Genomic DNA, 20,031 nt, shown 5'->3' with positions numbered 1-20,031 from the left:
TGTAAAAACTCATAGTATAATGTTTTAGGGTGAACCGTGGTAAAACCCTTGGTGTCCTTGATCGCTAGTAAAAGTGATTGTGTTTGTAAATCCTTCAAGTGGGTAAACTTGAAGGTAGTGGAGTAGGTGGGTGTCGAACCACTATAAATCTCGTGTGCACTTGATTTCTCATTCTTACTTGTTATTATCTTTGTTCATGCTTTCAAAAGAATCGTTTCTCAAAAGCTAAGGGAGTTTCAGAATTAGCAAAACAGAGAGAAAGGTTTCGAAACATATCATATAAGGTTTCGAAACATACTTGACAGAAAGTTTGGTTTCGAAACATACTTACCTATATTTCAAAACATACTTAACAAAAAGGTTTATTTAGAAACACACTTCATCATGTTTCGAAATATAGTGTCCTGCATGCTATAAGTTTTTTATTCTATCAAAAATTTACCCAAATCTCAATTCACCCCCCTCTTGGGATATACTTGCCATTATATAGAACTAACAATGGACTGATTAAACTCATAGAACTCGATAACTATGACAGATCCAATGAGGTGTGTGGTATAGGTAGCATGCTGGATCCCATATGACATTGAAACTCTTTCCAATCTCATGTTTACCCTAGCCAGGGGATTTCTAACCACAACCATTCAAATGGATTATATAGGATGTACCTAATGTTTTACTCTTGTGTTTGATTTTGATGATGAAAAACAATAATTGGTTTCGATCCCCAAGTCATAAGTCAAGTTTATCGTTTTCAAACAAAAATCAATTTCAAATACTTTGTTAAAATGAAAACCAAATGAATAATAACCTCTACTTCCACTTATGATAGTGATGATAATGATGATTGTGATGATGATTTTTCAAAAGAAGAGTTGTTACATGCTTTTGATGAATTGTGTGTTAGTTTTGAAAAACAATGTTTGAGAAACAAAACTCTTCAAAAACAATTGGAATTTCTATCTAATGAGTTGAAAGCTTTAAAATCAAAGAATGAATTTTAGCTTGCTTCCAATAAAGAATTTTCAATGGAAAATGATTTGAAAGAAACTAAATTGAAATCTCCTAATGATACTTTAAATGAGAAACCTATTTTAAATAGAGAGATTTCAAATTCACATGATCATAACAAAGGTGCTCAAAATTCTTATAGTAAAAGAGCTAATAACAAGAGCTCATCTTTACACACCGCTCATGACATTAGATGTTTTCATTGTTGCAAGTTAGGTCACATTGCATTTTTTGTCATTTTAAAAGGAATGGTCCTAATTTGAAATAGATTCCTAAGAGAACTAAGGTATCTAGTATTTCTCATACTAAACCGCAAGAATCCAAATACGAACAATTTCTCACTTTCGTAAGAATGTGCATAAGAATGAAAAGCAAACAAGTTTCATAAAAAGAAAACAAAAATCCTTTGCTTCATATTCTAACTATTAGTGTCATTTTAAACACAAAGGTTTTATAAGAAACTATCCAAAGATTTTTAAACAAGTGTGAGTTCCTAAGGGAACACTCTATGCTAACAATGTGAACCCTAAGTGGTTTGGGGACCAAAAGCTTGTGGATATTTATTTTTTCAAGTTGCTTGTCATCCAAATGAATCTCAAAGAGAAATCTTTATGTATGAATCAAGCATGAAGGAAAGAGGAAGTAAACAAGAAGATCAATCCTCATTTTACCAACCAAGTAAGAAAGATTTTTTAAAAGCTTGGTGGTACATTTCTATCCCTAAACTCTCCATGTTTATAAGTTTTGATGATCTTGAGTTATAAATGTGCCTTTATGTTTTTGTTGGAAATTTTTATTCATTTCTAAAATTAAGGGAGAGTTATAGTTTTTGGATATATGCATTGAGTAAGGAGGAGAATAAAATTTGTTGATATGTGCTAAGAAATGTTGTCTTGGTAGATGATCTTTAGCACAACCTAACTAGCATATGCCAATCGTGTGACAAAAGATATAAAGTATGCTTTAATGCTAATTCATGTGACGTGTCTTGTCACAAAGAAAATGAAACAAAAATAATAGGTAATAGGATAGGAAATGTTTATATCACATATTTGGACTTACCTCCATCTAACTTAGAAAATTTCCTAGTATCATATATTGCTAAAAATTATTGACTATGGCATAATAGGCTAAGACATACTAGTATGATTGTCATTTAAATGAATTATGCAAGCATGATCTTATTAGAGGATTGCCTAATGTCAAGTATGAAAGAAATCATTTGTGAGGCATGTATGAAAGATAAACAAATAAGTACATCATTTAAGCATAAAAATAAAGTCACATCCTCTAGGTATCTAACCTTACTTCATTTAGATCTTTTTGAACCTACGAGAACCCAAAAGTCTAAAGTGGAAAACATTATACTCTTGTCATTGTAAATGATTATTCTAGGTTCACGTAGGTAATGTCTCTTGCATCTAAAAGTGACATTTAGGGCATTTAAAATATTTTGTAAAAAGAGTTTAAAAGGATAAAAGAATATATATCTCAAAAATTAGAAGTGATCATGGGGGAGATTTTGAAATAAACAATTCAAGCACTATGGTGAGGAAAATGATATTGATCATAATTTTTCTAGTGTTAGAACATCTCAATAAAATGGGATAGTTGAAAAGAAAAATAGATCTTTACAAGAAATGGCTAGAATTATACTGTGTTAAAAATATTTTGGTCTAAACCATTAACACCTCATGCTATATGTTGAATAGGGATTCATAAAGCCTATATTAAAGAAAACACCCTATAAGTTATATAAAGGTAGAAAACCAAATATTTCATATTTTCATGTGTTTGATAGTGCATGTTTTATCCTTAACAATGGTAAAGACACTATAGGCAAATTTATTGGTAAGAGTGAGGAAAGAATTTTCTTAAGTTATTCTACTCAAAGCAAAACATATAGAGTATTTAATAAAATGGCTCTAACCGTAGAAGAATCTATTCTAGTAATAGCTGATGATGTGAGTGTTGAAGTTCCAAAACCTAAGGTAGATTGTGATAATAAATTAGGATAAAAAAAAAAGAAAAATTCTCATTAGATCAAAAGAAATCAAATGATAATATGCTTAAATGCTTAATGAAGAAAATGTAGCCCATGAAGAGAAAGAACCATCATTTCCAAGAGAAAGAAAATATGTGCAAGATAATGAGATCACAGAAGATCATTCTAAGGGAATAAAGACTAGAGAATCTATTAGAAATAAATGTCAATATGTAGTTTTCCCTTCTCAATTAGAACCTAAAAACATTAAAGAAGTCTTAAATGATCATTGTCATGCAGGAAGAGCTAAATCAATTTGAAAGAAATGAAACGTGACAATTAGTTCCAAGACTTAAAGATCACCCAACCATATGGGTGATTAGGAACAAAATGGATGAAAGTGGAAATTATTGTTAGAAACAAAGCTAGATTAGTATCTTAAGAGTATAGTTAAGCAAAAGGGATATGTCATGATGAAACCTATGCTCCCATAGCAAGATTAAAGCCATAAGAATGTTGTTGGCATTTGCATGCCACAAAAATTTTAAGATATATCAAATGGATGTCAAGAGTGTCTTTTTGAAATGGTTAAATAAATGAGGAAGTGTATGTGGAACAACCTCACAACTTTGAGAATCCTCACTATGAGAATCATATTTTCAAACTCACCAAGGCACTATATGGTGTAAATCAAGCCCCTAGGGAATGGTATGAAAAACATAGCAAATTTCCTTTAGAAAAAAGTTTTAAAAGAGGTCAAATAAATACAATAATTGTTTATTAAGTCTCATGGCAAAAATATTCTACTAGTTCAAATCTATGTAATGATATTATATTTGGATTCATAAATAAGTCCTTATGGAATCAATTTGCTAATCTAATGCAAAGGGAATTTGAGATGAGTATAATAAGAGAATTAAAATATCCATTTCTAGGACTACAAATTATTCAAGAAGATGAAAAAATTTATATATCTCAACAAAAATACATCTTCTTAAGAAATTCAATATTCAAGAAAGCAAATCATTAGCAACTCTCATGAATAGTTCAAAGATGAAATAGGTCAAGCAGTGGATGATAAGATATATAGAGCTATGATTGGATTATTGCTACATTTGATAGCTAGTAGGATGGACATCATGTTTGGTGTTTACCTATGTGATAGATTTCAATTCAATCCTAAGAAATCTCATCTTAAGACCATTAAAAGATTCTTTTAGGGAACATCCAATCAAGAATTGTTCTATCCAAAATCAAATGAATTTGATTTTGTAGCCTATATCAATACTAATTATGATGGATGCAAAATAGATAGAAAAAACACTAGTGATTCATGCCAATTCTTAGGAAAATCTCTAGTGTCATGGTCTAGTAGAAAGAAAAATATCGTTGCACTCTCTTCCACTAAGGATGAATATGTAGATTGGAAATTGTTGTGCTCAAATCCTATGGATAAAACAATTAACTAGAAGACTATGGTGTAAAACTTAGAGATATCCCAATCAAATGTGACAATACAAGTGCTACAAATCAAGTATCTCATGTACAAACTAAACACATTAAAGCTAAGCATCACTTCATTTGAGATTATGTTAAAAAAGAAGACATAAATTTGGAATTTAAAGATACAAATCATCAGGTGGGAATATATTCACAAAACCCCTAGATAGGGAAATATTTGAATATTTTATAAGTAAACCAGGAAGGATTATGTCTTGACATTTGTGAAAAATGTGTGATTGATTGAGTATATAATTGTGTGTGATATGCAAAATCTCATATCCTTTTGAAGATATATATAAATTTTGTGGTATATGCTCTAAATTGTCAAAAGCCAAACATAATTTGTTTTGCATTTTGGCTACAATAGATATTGAGCTAATCAATATTTACTCTTGTGTATTGCTTGAGTAAGAAATTATGCTCATTAAAGGATCATCTTGCTTCTTGTATACCTCTATATGTAATGATCTTATATTATAATCGTAAGTTTGGGATATGATACCTATGGTTTGATCTCTTGAAAAGACATTGAATATATGGATTGAATGTCATGTTTTGGGAATTTTCATGTCTATGATCTATATCTCTAGTATGAAATCTATCATAACTTGTTTTTGGTTTTGAATGACCACTTATCCTTTGAATATATGGAAAATAAGAACATGTGATTCATTCATCCAATTTGTGGCTATAATGTATTTCTATTGATTGAATATAACTTTGGTGATCTATCTCTTAAAATCGATAGATTGGATCCTTACCTTTCAAGTTTTATGACTAATTCTTATGTCATATTAAGGGGGAGTTTTTGTCCTCTAATGGAGTATTTTTATTAATCTCTTTACTTGAAATGATATATTTTACTTCTATATTAATCATTTAATGTATACATATCTTATATGATAAATGGATAAGAATTTGATATGGTGTTTTGACAATGATATATTTTGGCTCTTACATGATCATGAGTATGGGATATGGTATCAACATTTTTAACTATTTGGAGATTATTATGGCCTCTTATGTGAATGCCTTATGAATGACACATGTATATGGATTGTGCACATATTACATTTTGGATTCCTTAATTAGAAACTTGTATATGGATTGTGCACATGTATATGAATGACTCATGATGACTTATGTTGGTTATGCCATCTTAAGTGGGAACTTGTATTAAAGAGAGCTTTTTCTCTTAAGGGGGAGTATTCCTTTTAATCTATTTCCTTGCAGTGACATATTTTACTCTTGTTGTGATTATTTAATGTATATGTCTATTGGTATGAATGTATTGATTACATGCTTATTGATTCTTGATTCTCTAACCTTGTTGGTTATGTCCTATAAAAGGGGAGTTTGTGAAATCTCGTATAAGTATTCCTAAAACTCAACTATTTCTAAGTTATTAGTTTAAGGGGGAGTATCTAAGTATGGTTGACTTGTTCTCTAGTCATGTCAGTTTAAAGGAGAGTTTTAAGCTTAAACTTTTGAAAACAAACCTTTTTGATTTATGAAAAAAAAGGGAGGAGAGAGATATATATGTTTTGAAATTGATTTTAGGTTTTGTCATCATCAAAAAGGGAGAGATTGATGCTTTTATTCTTGTGTTTGATTTTGATGATGAAAAACGACAATTGGTTTTGATCCCCAAGTCATAAGTCAAGTTTATCGTTTTCAAACAAAAATCAATTTCAAATACTTTGTTAAAATGAAAACCAAATGAATAATAATTTTATATATATATATATATATATAGAAATGGAGATTTGCAATAACTTATATTTTCATTTAAACAAAATCTCCAAAAATGCTTGTGAACCGTTGGACAAATAGAGCAAAATCTTGTGACAAATTTCTTGATAGCATTTGAAATATTATATTTTTATTTGATTGAAAGTGCGGTATCAAAAACACTTTTAAAAATAATTTTTGAAACAAAAATTTCAAATTAAATTAAGTAATAATGTTTCAAACTGTCGACAGTTTCTGTTATTTTTTGTAAAATGTCGATAGTTTTCCTTAATCTGTCTACAGTGTTGTTATTTTAATAAAAACTATCGACAATTTCAAATCTTGCTCTTTGTATTTAAATGTCGACAGCTTCTACATCAAGGATGTTGACAGTTTCTAAGAAACTGTCAACAGTTTATGTCGCAGATAGCTTCTAGCAGCTAAATTCTTCACTATTCAAGTTCCAACGACTATATTTTTGAATGGGTTCAAGATGCACTATAAATAAAGATCAAAGAGATAAATCAAGAATACCAAGTGATATTATTTTAAGCTCTCAAGTGTTCTTCAAGTGTGTGCTTCATTGTTATATCTATTTTCTCTCTAAGGCTTTGCATCTATTTTGTAAAATTCATTTTCAAGATATTGTGCCAAAGAAAATAAGGGAAGAAATTAAAGGGATTTTAGGCAAAAACTCGCGGCACACTACCGCAAGCCCCAACAAGGGTGGGCTCATTGCAATGGATGTGCCGCAAGCCCCAACAGGGGGGCTTGCGGCTCCGCAAGCCCCAAGCCCCCAACGGCGGGGACTCGTGGCAATATGGTTTGTCACGAGCTTGCGGTTCGCGGCGCACTGCTCAACCCCAAAGGCTTCGCGGCAACTTGCGATAATTTGCGCCTTTCGGGAAAACCTAGAGCTCTATCCAGTAGAGACCATGTGTCAGCACTAGGTACCCTTAAAAATCGCGCCCTATAAATACCCAGTTAGAAGACACTTTGAATGCACATTTACTGTTTTCGTGAATAGTCATTGAGATTCTGTACTGACTTTGGCATTGGAGGGTCTTCGAGGGGAAAATTCCCGGGAGCCTTCTAACCTATTTTCAGAGCATCAACAGGGCGAAACCTAGTGGCGAGGGCTAGTGGAGAAGCCTTGTGGTAAATCCTTGTGGTAGAACCTTGCAGCGAGGGCTAGCGACAAAGCCTCATGGAAAATCCTTGTGGCGAGAGCTAGCGGCAAAACCTTGCGGTGAGGATTAGCGGTGAAGCCTTGTGGCAAATCCTTGTGGCGAGAGCTAGCGACAAAGCCTTGTGGCGAGGGCTAGTGGCAAAGTCTTATGGCGAGGCCTTGTGGCGAGGGTTAGCGGTGAAGCATCATGGCAAAACCTTGTGGCGAGGGCTAGCGACGAAGCCTTGTAGCGAAAAAGCTAGTGGCGAAATCCTTGCGGCCAGCATCTTAGCAGCGAACTCCTTTAAGGAAGCTTCTCTTACGGCAACCTAACTTCACCTAACATCAAGCTCGAGTGGACCCCACATCATAAATTTTAATTGTTGTATTTTGCTAACAACACAAACCTTGTCTTTATTTTTGAGAGAGAATTTGTAACTGAGAGTATTGTCTCTCAAATCCTCTTTTATCTTGTATCATTTTGTATTTTCCTATCTTGTTTTGCTAGAGGGCCTACATTGATTGTAGGAGGATTTTGATACCTAGCTTGTTGCTAGAGGGCTTGCTTGGTTAAGCAAGATGGTGTAAATTCCTATCTTATTGCTAAAGGGCCTATCTGGAGAGATAGGAGGTGTTTAGTGGATTGGTTGAAAAATCCTTAGTGAAAAGCTAAGGTACTAGATTAGGTTTGGTTTAAGCCGAACCACTATATATCGTTGTGTCCTTTCTTTACTTGTGCTCTTTGTTTCATATATTGTTGCAAGCATTTCAATAATCCTCACTCACATTAAAATCTCATTTTTAATCAAAAAGATTTTTAAGTTCAACCAATTTTTTTAAATAACCCAATTCACCCCCCTCTTGGTTATTAGTACCATTGCTATACAAACCTAATAGTACCATCCATCCAATAGAGGTTAATGGATCTCATAAGTGAACATCTGTCTCCATACACCACTGCTTAGAGACCACATAATAAGCATTCTCACCTCTTATACCTGATGGTTTCTCTCAACAGTAAATCCCTGACACTAGTGCACAAGATACTACATCACCCCTAGTTCAATGACTAGATACACAATTAAGAGCCAACAACATATAATTAATCCTCAACTCATGTGATATGTCACAGGCATCACATTCAACGAAAGTTCTACTAACACCTACCTACATGTCTACTATATGTGTCCCACGTAATGTGGTGTGTGACTCACCACCCCATTTCCATTAGTATCCCATGCTAAGAATGACAGTAGTCCATGTGTTGGTATATCATATTTCCTTTCTAATAAATCTAAGAACTGAGAATATCTTTAAGTAATCTTGAACTACAGATCCACTTCACACAGTTTCAACCCCATGAGAGTAAGACCTCTATTAGGAAGTCTAGGGACTCATTCATAAAGACGAGAATGAGAGGTATGAATGAATATATGACCTTATTATTAATATCAAGAATAAATCAAGAGCGTCATTCACATACATCCCATGTAATGTAAATTTAGCATCTAGGGCACTATCACTAACAGGGTGCTAGATGACCTATTTTGATAGTAGGAGGTTAATTCCTAGTCTTAGAGACTAAAAAGCCTACTTGTGATCAAGTATGAGGATTTAGTTAAGGTTTTAAAATCCTTAGTGAGGAGCTTATAAGGTAGTGGATTAGGCCACTTGGCTAAACCACTCAAAAATTGATTTGTGTCTTATTTGCTTTTGGTTTTATTGCATTTATCTTACCAAACATTTTTATCAATCACCATCTTTTGCACTAAATCCCCACCTTAAGGTAGAAAATTTTTAAAATTAAATCAAAGTTTTTAATCACCTAACTTACTTCCCTTCTTTTGCTTGTGGTGCCATTGCTAGACAATTCTATCAATTGTTACCAAAGCCAAGTTTCCTCTTTTTCAAAAATTTAACAACGTGGGGCAAAGATCCACATATGGCACACATTTTTGGTTTATCTCAATTTGAAGGTCAAAGCACCCATCGTCCTCCTTATTTTGATGGTACTAACTATGGATGTTGGAAGAAACGTATGTCTTGTTTTCTTATGTAGGACATTAATATCTTGCAATCTATTAAAATTAGTGAAACAAAACTCCCAAACATAGAGAAGATAGAGCAGTGGACAGAAGAGGATAAGCGAACTATGGAGATAAACACAAAAGCTATGAACATGTTGTTCTGTGCTTTATGCCCTAAGGAGTTCAACTGAGTATCAACATACAAAACCGTTAAAGAAAAATGAGACAAATTAAAGATAACACATGAAGGTACAAAATAGGTAAAAGAAACTAAAATCAATTTACTTATTCATGATTATGAGTTATTTTTCATGAAAAAAAATAAATCTATAAAATAAATATTTACACAAGAAAATTTTCAAATTAAACCAAAGTTTTTAATCTCCTAGACAATTATATCAATTGGTATCAGAGCTAAGTTTTCTCTTTTTCAAAAATTTAACAACCTGGGGCAAAGAGTCACATATGGCACACATTTTTGGTTTATCTCAATTTGAAGGTCAAAGCACCCATCGTCTTTCTTATTTTGATGGTACTAACTATGGATGTTGGAAGAAACGTATGCCTTGTTTTCTCATGTAGGACATTAATATCTTGAAATCCAGTAAAAATGAAACAAAACTCCTAGACATAGAGAAGATGCAGGAGTGGACAAAGGAGGATAAGCGAACCTTGGAGATAAACACAAGAGTTATGAACACGTTGTTCTATGCTCTATGCCCTGAGAAGTTCAACCGAGTATCAACATGCAAAACAGTTAAAGAAATATGAGACAAATTAGAGATAACACATGAAGGTACAAAACAGGCAAAAGAAACTAAAATCAATTTACTTATTCATGATTATGAGTTATTTTTCATGAAAAAAATAAATCTATAAAATAAATATTTACACAAGAAAATTTTCAAATTAAACCAAAGTTTTTAATCTCCTAACTCACTCAACCTCTTTGGGTGTGTGGTGCCATTGCTAGACAAATATATCAATTGGTATCAGAGCCAAGTTTTCTCTCTTTTAAAAAATTTAACAACCTGGGGCAAAGATCCACATATGGCACACATCTTTGGTTTATCTCAATTTGAAAGTCAAAGCACCCATCGTCCTCCTTATTTTGATGGTACTAACTATGGATGTTGGAAGAAACGTATGTCTTGTTTTCTCATGTAGGACATTAATATCTTGCAATCCAGTAAAAATGAAACAAAACTCCTAGACATAGAGAAGATGCAGGAGTGGACAAAGGAGGATAAGCGAACCATGGAGATAAACACAAGAGTTATGAACACGTTGTTCTATGCTCTATGCCCTGAGAAGTTCAATCGAGTATCAACATGCAAAACAATTAAAGAAATATGAGACAAATGAGAGATAACACATGAAGGTACAAAACAGGCAAAAGAAACTAAAATCAATTTACTTATTCATGATTATGAGTTATTTTTCATGAAAAAAAATAAATCTATAACATAAATATTTACACAAGAAAATTTTCAAATTAAACCAAAGTTTTTAATCTCCTAACTCACTCAACCTCTTTGGGTGTGTGGTGCCATTGCTAGACAATTATATCAATTAGTATCAGAGCCAAGTTTTCTTTTTTTCAAAAATTTAACAACCTGGGGCAAAGATTCACATATGACACACATTTTTGGTTTATCTCAATTTGAAAGTCAAAGCACCCATTGTCCTCCTTATTTTGATGGTACTAACTATGGATGTTGGAAGAAACGTATGTCTTGTTTTCTCATATAGGACATTAATATCTTGCAATCCAGTAAAAATGAAACAAAACTCCTAGACAAAGAGAAAATGCAGGAGTGGACAGATGAGGATAAGCGAACCATGGAGATAAACACAAGAGTTATGAACACGTTGTTCTGTGCTCTATGCCCCGAGAAGTTCAACCAAGTATCAACATGCAAAACAGTTAAAGAAATATGAGACAAATTAGAGATAATGCATGAAGGTACAAAAAAGGTAAAAGAAACTAAACTCAATTTACTTATTCATGATTATGAGTTATTTTTTATGAAAAAAATAAATCTATAAAATAAATGTTTACATAAGAAAATTTTCAAATTAAACCAAAGTTTTTAATCTCCTAACTCACCCACTCTCTTTGGGTGTGTGGTGCCATTGCTAGACAATTATATCGATTAGTATCAAAGCAAAGTTTTCTTTTTTTCAAAAATTTAACAACCTGGGGCAAAGATCCACATATGGCACACATTTTTGGTTTATCTCAATTTGAAGGTCAAAGCATCCACCATCCTCCTTATTTTGATGGTACTAACTATGGATGTTGGAAGAAACGTATGTCTTGTTTTCTCATGTAGGACATTAATATCTTGCAATCTAGTAAAAATGAAACAAAACTCCTAGACATAGAGAAGATGCAGGAGTGGACAGAGGAGGATAAACGAACCGTGGAGATAAACACAAGAGTTATGAACATGTTGTTCTGTGCTCTATGCCCCGAGGAGTTCAACCGAGTATCAACATGCAAAACTGCTAAAGAAATATGAGACAAATTTGAGATAACGCATGAAGGTACAAAATAGGTAAAAGAAACTAAAATCAATTTACTTATTCATGATTATGAGTTATTTTCAGTAAAGAAAATGAGTATAAAATAAATATTTACTAGGTTTAATGACATAGTCATCGGTTTAGAATCTCTAGGTAAAATCTATACCAATGGTGAAAGAGTAAGAAAAATATTAAAAAGTCTTTCCTAAGACTTGGGATCTAAAAGTCACAGCAATAACGGAAGTCAAAAACCTAGACACACTTTCTTTTGATAACTTGCTAGGTTCTTTAATGATACACAAGATCTAGTTAAAAGGAGATGAAGAGGAGGATTCAAAGAAAATAAAAAATGTAGCCTTGAAAGTGAAAAAAGAATCATAAGATAATGATGATGATGATGATTTTGAGTTATTTGTTAAAGAATTTAATAAAATTTTGAAAAATATTAGGTTTAATTAATCAAAGAAAGAATTTTTTATTGCTTTCTTCAAGCATGTCACTTCATGTGAAAATAATTTTTATTAACAGATGTAATGATGGTTCAAAATTAAAGCTAAACATTATTATTAGAAGAATTAAAATTTTGATGTAAATTTGGAAGGAAGAGTAAAAGTTGAAGTTTTCTTTAATAGCAATATACCCTCTACTATTTAAGGACAAAGGACAAAGGGGGAATTCAGGTACTAGATTAAATACTAAAATTTTTAAACTGGGAGGGGCGCATATGTAAATGAGTGATCTTAAGAGGGCTAAAGTGAAACAATCCTCATGTCGTGAATTTTCAACGTTGGCACCCAGAAAGGATTGGACGATGATGCTGATATCTAATTGGCAGTCGCCATTAGATTGTCGAGATATGGCCTTAGTGACATTAAAATTTTATATAATTTTTCTGACTTCTGGTGCATGTCACAGGTGCCCCCTATGGTGACACAAATATTATTGCATCACGCCGTTGTAATAATCTCCACCCCGTCACCTTAATTGCATTCTTTTAATTATCACCTCTTTAATCTAACTTTAATTAAAGGGCTTATATATGCTAGATTCGGTTTAATAATATTGAATATATTACATTGTTTTGTCTGTATTTTAATGTTTAGAATTTTTATTTTTATTAAAATTTAGTTTGTCTCTTAATTTTTTTGGTCAAATTTTGTAAATAAAAATCAACCTAATATACATTAATATAGATCTATAAATTATTTAATATTAAAATTCAAGTGATTTTAGAGGTTACACTAATGCATATAACTATCAGTTTTTGTTAGCAAAATAATTTAACAAAAAGTAAAGAAGGATCGAATCATGATAAGCATTCACGAGAGTGAGTTCATCACAAATTAAAGAGAAAATACTTAAGAAAGAATGCATCTTTGGGACTGATTATATGTAAAACTAGCATATATAATTCATGCTCGACTATTTGCAATACATTTAATTATGGAAGAGGTACAGAAAACTGACCGATCATAATAAGCATTCACTTGGACTCAAATTAATCCAAATAAATTATCAAACTCAATGTCCTCCACAGCTATATCCATATCCATACCCTCATACTCCTCAGAGGACAGCGCCGACGAGGCCCCGAATGGTTCCAACGCCGCCGTGAAATTTCCATTTCCACCGCCACTATCGAGCTGTGAGGGCAGCAGAGTATTGTCCGACGACGGCGATGCTTGGTTCGGCAGCTCAATCCAACTCGACTTCTTTTCCTTGCTTTCTTGTTGATTTATGAAGGAGGTGGCCGGAAAAAATGGCTCCGGGGGCGCCGTGTTTGGGCTGGTGGTTGACCTAAAGCTAATTAGGACTGAAGTGTTGGGTTCCAGATGAGCAGAATCGATGATGACGTGAGGAGAATTATGAATGGGGTTATTCCTGCAAGTGTGGCGGCCATGGTAGGTGGTTATGAACATAGGAGGATTATCTTTGGTTTGCTGCACCTGCTTCCTAGCTTCGCAACCTTTTTCGAACTTGTGGGTGCACCTATAGTAGTTCCTAGAGGATATCATCAAATTCAGAAGTTAGTATGCTTTATGCTTAATTCCAGGAAAAAAACAAAAGAAAATCAACAAGTAGATTTGGACATAAATTTGAGCTTATCCAACAATGGATTCTAATCCAGTTTAGATTTGGACCCAACAAAATAAATGAATTTAAAACGATACGACTTGAAATAATTCAAGACGTCATTTGAAATCTCTATGATTGTATGGAAATTTTCAAATGATTTGATCTGAAATTCAAGATTTAAAATTTAAGCTTAGATTACATTGGGATAAAGGGTTCCAGAAGGTGTAGTTGTTATATGAATACAAATACATTTAAACATCAATCAATTACCTACAAGCTCAATTCATCCTGTCAAATCATCAAAGTACATATCATTAGGTCACTGCAAATAAAAATCAAAGGAAATACCAGTAAAAAAAAATAAAGAAATTAATATTAAGTTGGAGAAAATTTTGCTAAAGACATGAATTAATTGAATCCTTGATCTAAGGGTTTCAGGGCCTTTGCCTTTGAACTGATCTCTTTTGAAACTAATAATTTAAGGTATCATTTCAAATTCTCCAATTGCATGAGTTGGAATTGAATTAATAGATTTAAACCTGTATCTAAATTCATACTTCTAACAAACGTATATATAAAATCATAAATTCCAAATGACAGCCCAAAGAGAAATGGTATTTAAGTCCAACCTGGGGTGTTTGGTATTGAGGATAACTTTCTGTCCATACTTCCTCCATGTATAGCCGTCGGCGACTGAATTTCGGGTAAGCTTTGTCCATGCTTCCCCAGTCCTTCTGCATATTTATGACATATATATATATATAATTCCAATCATTTGCTTTCTTGGCTTATTAAATTTGAGATCAACACTTCCAACCCTTTTAGCTATTAACAACTCAAGAGAATATATTTCGTGAAGTTTACTATTAAAACTGTTTAAGAAAAACTCAATCCCAACGTCAAGTGTAGTAGGAACCAAGGAGAGGAAAACGAATTACAAAAAAAAGTATCTTCATGGTGTTTAAAAATCTCACCTTCTCTTGTGGCAGCCTGTACGGTTTCCCACGGCCGAGCTCAGACACTTCTCGCTGGAACCCTCAGAGTTCCAACCGTCCCACCACGGCGAACTTCCAAGCGAGTAGTTGGCCGGAATTTGAGAAACCTCGTTGGCTGCACTTTGCTCCTCCAACATTCTTGAAATAGTCTGCATAAAGGATTGTGAAATCCTCACGACCAGGTCCTTGGCGGCGGCCAAAGATCGAGCGTCGCCACAGCCAAAGGGCTGATCTGAGCTGGATTGCGAGTTGGCGGCCCTGAATCAGCTCTCGAATGGCTTTTCGGCCGGCGGCGGAGGATGAGTACTTTTGCGGCCAAGAAGAGTCCATATCCCGATGGAGTTGACTTACATTTGTCTCTAGATCTCTACGATCTAGGGTTTATATTTATATATATGTAATAATAGACAGCAGCAATCTATGCCCATTTGCCAGGAAGAAGATAAAACATTTAAAATAGTGGAAATGGCAAAAAATAACCACTATTCAAATGTAAAATTCGTTTTTAATCTCTTTTAAAAAAAAAAACGTGTAAAATTCGTTTTTAATCTCTTTTAAAAAAAAAAACGTTTATGTACTTTCAAACAAACTAATTACATGAAATAGCCACTTTGTCAGATTTGACCATTATTTATTTAAAAAATTAAAAAAAATAAATAAATAAACACAATAAAAGTAAAATACTAAAATACCCCTCAACCCCCCCCATTACTCCTTTCACCCACCCACTTCATCTCCCTCACAAAGCAACCGCCCGCCGCCGCAGTGACAGCCACTTGCCGCCGCCGCCGCCATGATGCCACTCGCCGCCGCCGCTGTAACAGCCACTTGACCCGCCGACATCGATCTCATCTTGGCTAAAAAGGTTAGAAAATGTTTATTTTAATAGTTAGATGCTGGAAATGGTCGTCGACGAAGCTTCGTCGTCGGCGACCATGGAGATCGACCGGGCTTCGTCACGAACGAAGCCCCACGGTCGGGCTTCGTTCGCGACGAAGCCCGCTGGGTAAAAGCCCGACGGGCTTCGTCAATGGCTTCGTTGCAGACGAAGCCCGATCGGGCTTCGTCTGCAACGAAGCCCCTTCCCTTCCGATCGAGCTTCGTCTGGAAACGAAGCTCGATCGAGCTTCGCTTCCAAACGAAGCCCGTTCGGGCTTCGTCTTGAAGCGAAGCTCGATCGAGCTTCGTGTCCAGACGAAGCTCGATCGGGCTTCGATTGCAGACAAAGCCCGATCGGGCGCGACTAAGCCCCACACCCAATTGGGCTCCCCCGACTGTTGGGCTATGACACAGCCCGATTATCGCTGCCCAACAAAGCCCAATCAAGTTTGGGTTGCGATGATAGGGTTGGGACAATTGGGCTTTTTCTTCTTTTACTTGTGCTTTTACATGTGCTAAGACAATTGTTGTTTTTGTATTTTTTTTCTTACAGATGGCTGAACAACAAACTACAAAATTTGCTTATGTTCATGCTCACCGAATATTACCCCCCGGAATGCGAGTTACTACTCATTGTGGGATTAAACACCTTGAGGCGATGCGTCGTGCTCTAGACCGATACAAGTTATTGGATAGATTCCTACAGGGCCCATTAGGACATTTCTTGAAGATGCCTTTGTCCCTCCATTTGACTGCACCACAGTTGATATATCATGTTCTACTTAGGGAGGTGACATTTTCGAGTGCCCGCCATGATGAGATGTGGTTCGAGATTGGCGGCACACCATACAGATACGGGAGGCAGGAGTTCATACTTATTAGTGGACTCCGATTTGGGGCTATTGATAGGGAAAGCCTTGAACCGAAACCTATTGAGCCGGAGAGTTTACGTGCTCGACTATTTCCACAACATAAGAAAGGGGTGACTGGAGACGACCTTGAATTACTTATTAGTACCAAAGAGGATATGGTTTCAGAGGATGCCCTGAAACTGATTTACATTGCTGTGGTCGACATGTTTTTGTTGGGCCAGGATGAGCGTGGGCATGTGGATGATTTCTTGTGGACTATGGCCGAGGATTTACAAGCATTTGAGATGTTCCCTTGGGGTACATATGTCTACAGTAAGAGTCAACATTACATCCGGTTGGCCACGAAAGAAAGAAAATTGACTGGTGAAGGTGGGAAGAAAATCAACCTTTATGGTTTTGTATGGGCGTTTCAGGTACTCTTTCCTTATTATAGATGATTTGTCGTACTCATTCCTTATTGTATATGATTTATCTATAGTAACTAAATGTTTGTTTTGTTTTTTAATTTTTATTTTCATTTCTTTTTTTTTTTTTTTGTTTTCTACAGTGGTGGTTAATCGAAACGTTCCCATGGATTCAGAATAAATGGGCCGTCAGACTGTCCGAAGCAGACATTCCAAGATGCAGAAAATGGCTATCTAAAAAAAGGCCACAGATAAAAAATTACGACGACTGTCTTAGGAAAGAAGTAAGTGTGCAACTTACCTCTAAATTGAGTTTATTTTTAAATCATATCTATCTATATAATACAATTTTGCAGGCACGAGGATCGAGTCCGACTCTTGAACCCACTGATGATGAGAGGGAAACGAATTTTTGGAGATCTTTTAACCCTCAACACTCGGTTGGGGTCGACGTCTATAAATTTGGGGGCGGAGGGGGTGAAAAAGAGGAAGAGAATGACGGGGATGAGGACGAGGGCGGGGATGAGGACGAGGCGGGTATGATACATTTAGATGAGGAGGGAAAGGAAAAGAATGGGGAGGAGAAGGATAAGGAGGAGACAAGATTCCCTGATAGTTCGCACCACGGACAATACGAGACAGGGGTATGATTTTTATTATAATAATGGTTTTAATTTATATTTTTTGTAATTGTTTATATATTTTTTATAGGAGGGAAAGGAGAAGAAGGATAATGAGGAGGCAAGGTTCCCTGACAGTTCACATCACAGACAATACGAGGCAGGGGTATGATTTTTATTATAATAATGATTTTATATTTTTGTAATTGTTTATATATTTTTTGTTTGCCTTTTGTAGATCACCGAGATGCTGAAACAGACTCTAGATATGTTGCGGAGAATAGATGGGGAAATGGGTCAGGTGAGGACACAATTGTTGAGACTAGAGAGGGCGCAGGAATCACTAGAGAGGGGGCAGGCAGCACTATGTGCTCATCTACGCATCCCACATATTTCCCTAGATCGCAGCGATCATGCTCATGAGCAGTCCCAGGGTGGTGATCAGGTAGATCTTGATCATCACGATGAGGAGCAGGCATCTACATCTAGAGTAAGTTCCAAATTTACTTTTATATGTTTTACTTCATTCTAAAATACTATTTTGTAACAGTTAGGTTTTGTTCAGCTACAGGAGGAGGAAGTGGTTAGGGTCGACAGACGACCTATGCGAGATAGATTGCCATCGCAATTTCGTCGGCCACCCTTCACCGATCCAACAAAATATAAAAGGAGAAAGAAGGATGCCGCTTTGGAGGGGTCGGACGTGGACTCGACGCCACCGGTACTAGACCTAATCCCGCCGGACATAGAGACAGTGCCCCCTGAGGGCTATATTGAGTTCATAGGTTCCAATGAAAATATTAGGTAAGTAACAATATTTATATTTTTTCTATTTGCATCAACAATATATTCTTACTTTTATTTTTCTTGGTTGTTGTAGTCTTCACACTGGTTTCATTCTCAACCTAACACCGGATGACCTCCGAAACATAGAGAATGAGGCCAACTGGTTGGAGGGTTACCATATTGATAGTTACATGTGTTGCTTGAGACGTATACAGTCTCGGCGTCAATATGACACAAACTACGCTATCATGTCAACCTCGTTTTTTGTGAGTTTGCATTACTTTTTTATTTTTTTATTTTTTTTGCATTTAATTTAGTCTATGACCAATATTTTTATTTTATTTTTCAGGCATCCATAGTAAGATTTTGGGAACAGGAGTACGGGGGCAACAGGAGGTTTTTTGCGCCTTCTATCGCATCTATCCCGGAAGAGTGGACCGGTTTCGTCGACGGGCGCACTGATAGGAGTCTCCCTTGGTGGACGGTCGATTATGTAAGTCTTAATTCATTCCATTTAATGATTTATTTATTTATTTCCGTACTACTGACGTATTAAAATAAAATACAGGTGTTGCTCCCTTGTAATGTAGCGAATTCTCACTGGTTTCTCTTAAAGATTTGCTTGAAAGATAGGAGAATTGTCATATATGACTCCAATGCCATGAATGAAGACAGTCGTAAGAGCAGGGTCGAAGCTATACAACCACTTGTGAGCCTCTTACCCATTCTACTAAAGAAAGCTGCATATTATGAACATGTAACCACAACTGCTACGCTAGACAGAGATTGGGAAGTAGAGAATACTGATCCTCAGAAGTTACCTCAACAACCGGATGGGTAAATTAATTTAAATTATATTACATAGTCAATTTTCATGAAAATATGGTTATGCTACCAATGTGTGTTATGTCTAATACAGGGCCAGCTGCGGGTGCTACGTTATTAAATACGTCGAGGACATACTGAGGCATAATGAGGATCACTGGCAGATGCACCCAACTGTGGATGTCCGTACCCTCCGGAGACAGATTGGAATATTTTTGTATAGACATAGTACGATAGTACGGTAGTATACTTGTAGATTAATAGATTAGAAAATTCTTCGTTTTGTGTTTTTATTTTCATCTAGTTTAAATGTTGTATATATTTTTGTATAGGTATAGCAAATAGCAAATTATGTATTGTTCACTTGATGAAATGTGGTTTGTGGTGTTGTTGAGGGTAAGGGATAAGTGGTTGTGGTGGCAGTATGTTGTTGGGAAGAGAGACTGAGTCTTTAATGTTGTGATGTTGTCATGTTATTCCGTTGTTGGACATAGAGACTGAGTCTCTAATGCAGGTAGGATGACCAAGAAACAGGGGAGACTCTGTCGAAATTTTTAAATCACACTTGTGGGGTAATTTGAAGATCATTACATCATATTGGTCAAATGTTAGTACTTAGAA

The 20,031-nt window shown here is 35.1% G+C and overlaps 2 protein-coding genes across 2 annotated transcripts; one reads left to right on the top strand and one right to left on the bottom strand.

Moving 5' to 3' along the window:
* Positions 1-13,328: 13,328 nt before the first annotated feature.
* On the bottom strand, positions 13,329-15,399 carry LOC127788967 (probable WRKY transcription factor 46). The gene is made up of 3 exons (XM_052317688.1): positions 15,004-15,399; positions 14,659-14,763; positions 13,329-13,954 (listed from the first exon to the last, which is right to left on the bottom strand). Exons 1-3 carry the CDS (start codon positions 15,177-15,179, stop codon positions 13,447-13,449), a joined length of 789 nt encoding a protein of 262 aa, XP_052173648.1. The 5' UTR covers positions 15,180-15,399; the 3' UTR covers positions 13,329-13,446.
* A 1,057-nt stretch (positions 15,400-16,456) lies between these two features.
* On the top strand, positions 16,457-19,655 carry LOC127788173 (uncharacterized). Its single transcript, XM_052316286.1, has 10 exons — positions 16,457-17,188; positions 17,323-17,463; positions 17,536-17,823; positions 17,891-17,965; positions 18,038-18,289; positions 18,365-18,603; positions 18,680-18,851; positions 18,935-19,078; positions 19,202-19,422; positions 19,505-19,655. Exons 1-10 carry the CDS (start codon positions 16,457-16,459, stop codon positions 19,653-19,655), a joined length of 2,415 nt encoding a protein of 804 aa, XP_052172246.1.
* The last annotated feature ends 376 nt before the right edge of the window (positions 19,656-20,031 follow it).

This window comes from Diospyros lotus, chromosome 13, assembly GCF_014633365.1.
Source record: "Diospyros lotus cultivar Yz01 chromosome 13, ASM1463336v1, whole genome shotgun sequence".
NCBI classification, from domain to species: Eukaryota; Viridiplantae; Streptophyta; class Magnoliopsida; order Ericales; family Ebenaceae; genus Diospyros; species Diospyros lotus.
Note: the sequence above shows the minus strand (reverse complement) of the source record. Positions and strands in the feature narration are given on the sequence as shown.

What these genes read in the sequence shown, in the direction of transcription:
- LOC127788967 (XM_052317688.1), bottom strand. Translation starts at nt 15,179, where the DNA reads ATGCAGACTATTTCAAGAATGTTGGAGGAGCAAAGTGCAGCCAACGAG. An exon ending in ACAGGCTGCCACAAGAGAAG is followed by an intron (nt 14,764 to 15,003) that starts GTGAGATTTTTA and finishes ATAAATATGCAG; the next exon opens with AAGGACTGGGGAAGCATGGA. An exon ending in CTCAATACCAAACACCCCAG is followed by an intron (nt 13,955 to 14,658) that starts GTTGGACTTAAA and finishes GATATCCTCTAG; the next exon opens with GAACTACTATAGGTGCACCC.
- LOC127788173 (XM_052316286.1), top strand. Translation starts at nt 16,457, where the DNA reads ATGGCTGAACAACAAACTACAAAATTTGCTTATGTTCATGCTCACCGA. An exon ending in ACGACTGTCTTAGGAAAGAA is followed by an intron (nt 17,464 to 17,535) that starts GTAAGTGTGCAA and finishes ACAATTTTGCAG; the next exon opens with GCACGAGGATCGAGTCCGAC. An exon ending in TTACCTCAACAACCGGATGG is followed by an intron (nt 19,423 to 19,504) that starts GTAAATTAATTT and finishes TGTCTAATACAG; the next exon opens with GGCCAGCTGCGGGTGCTACG.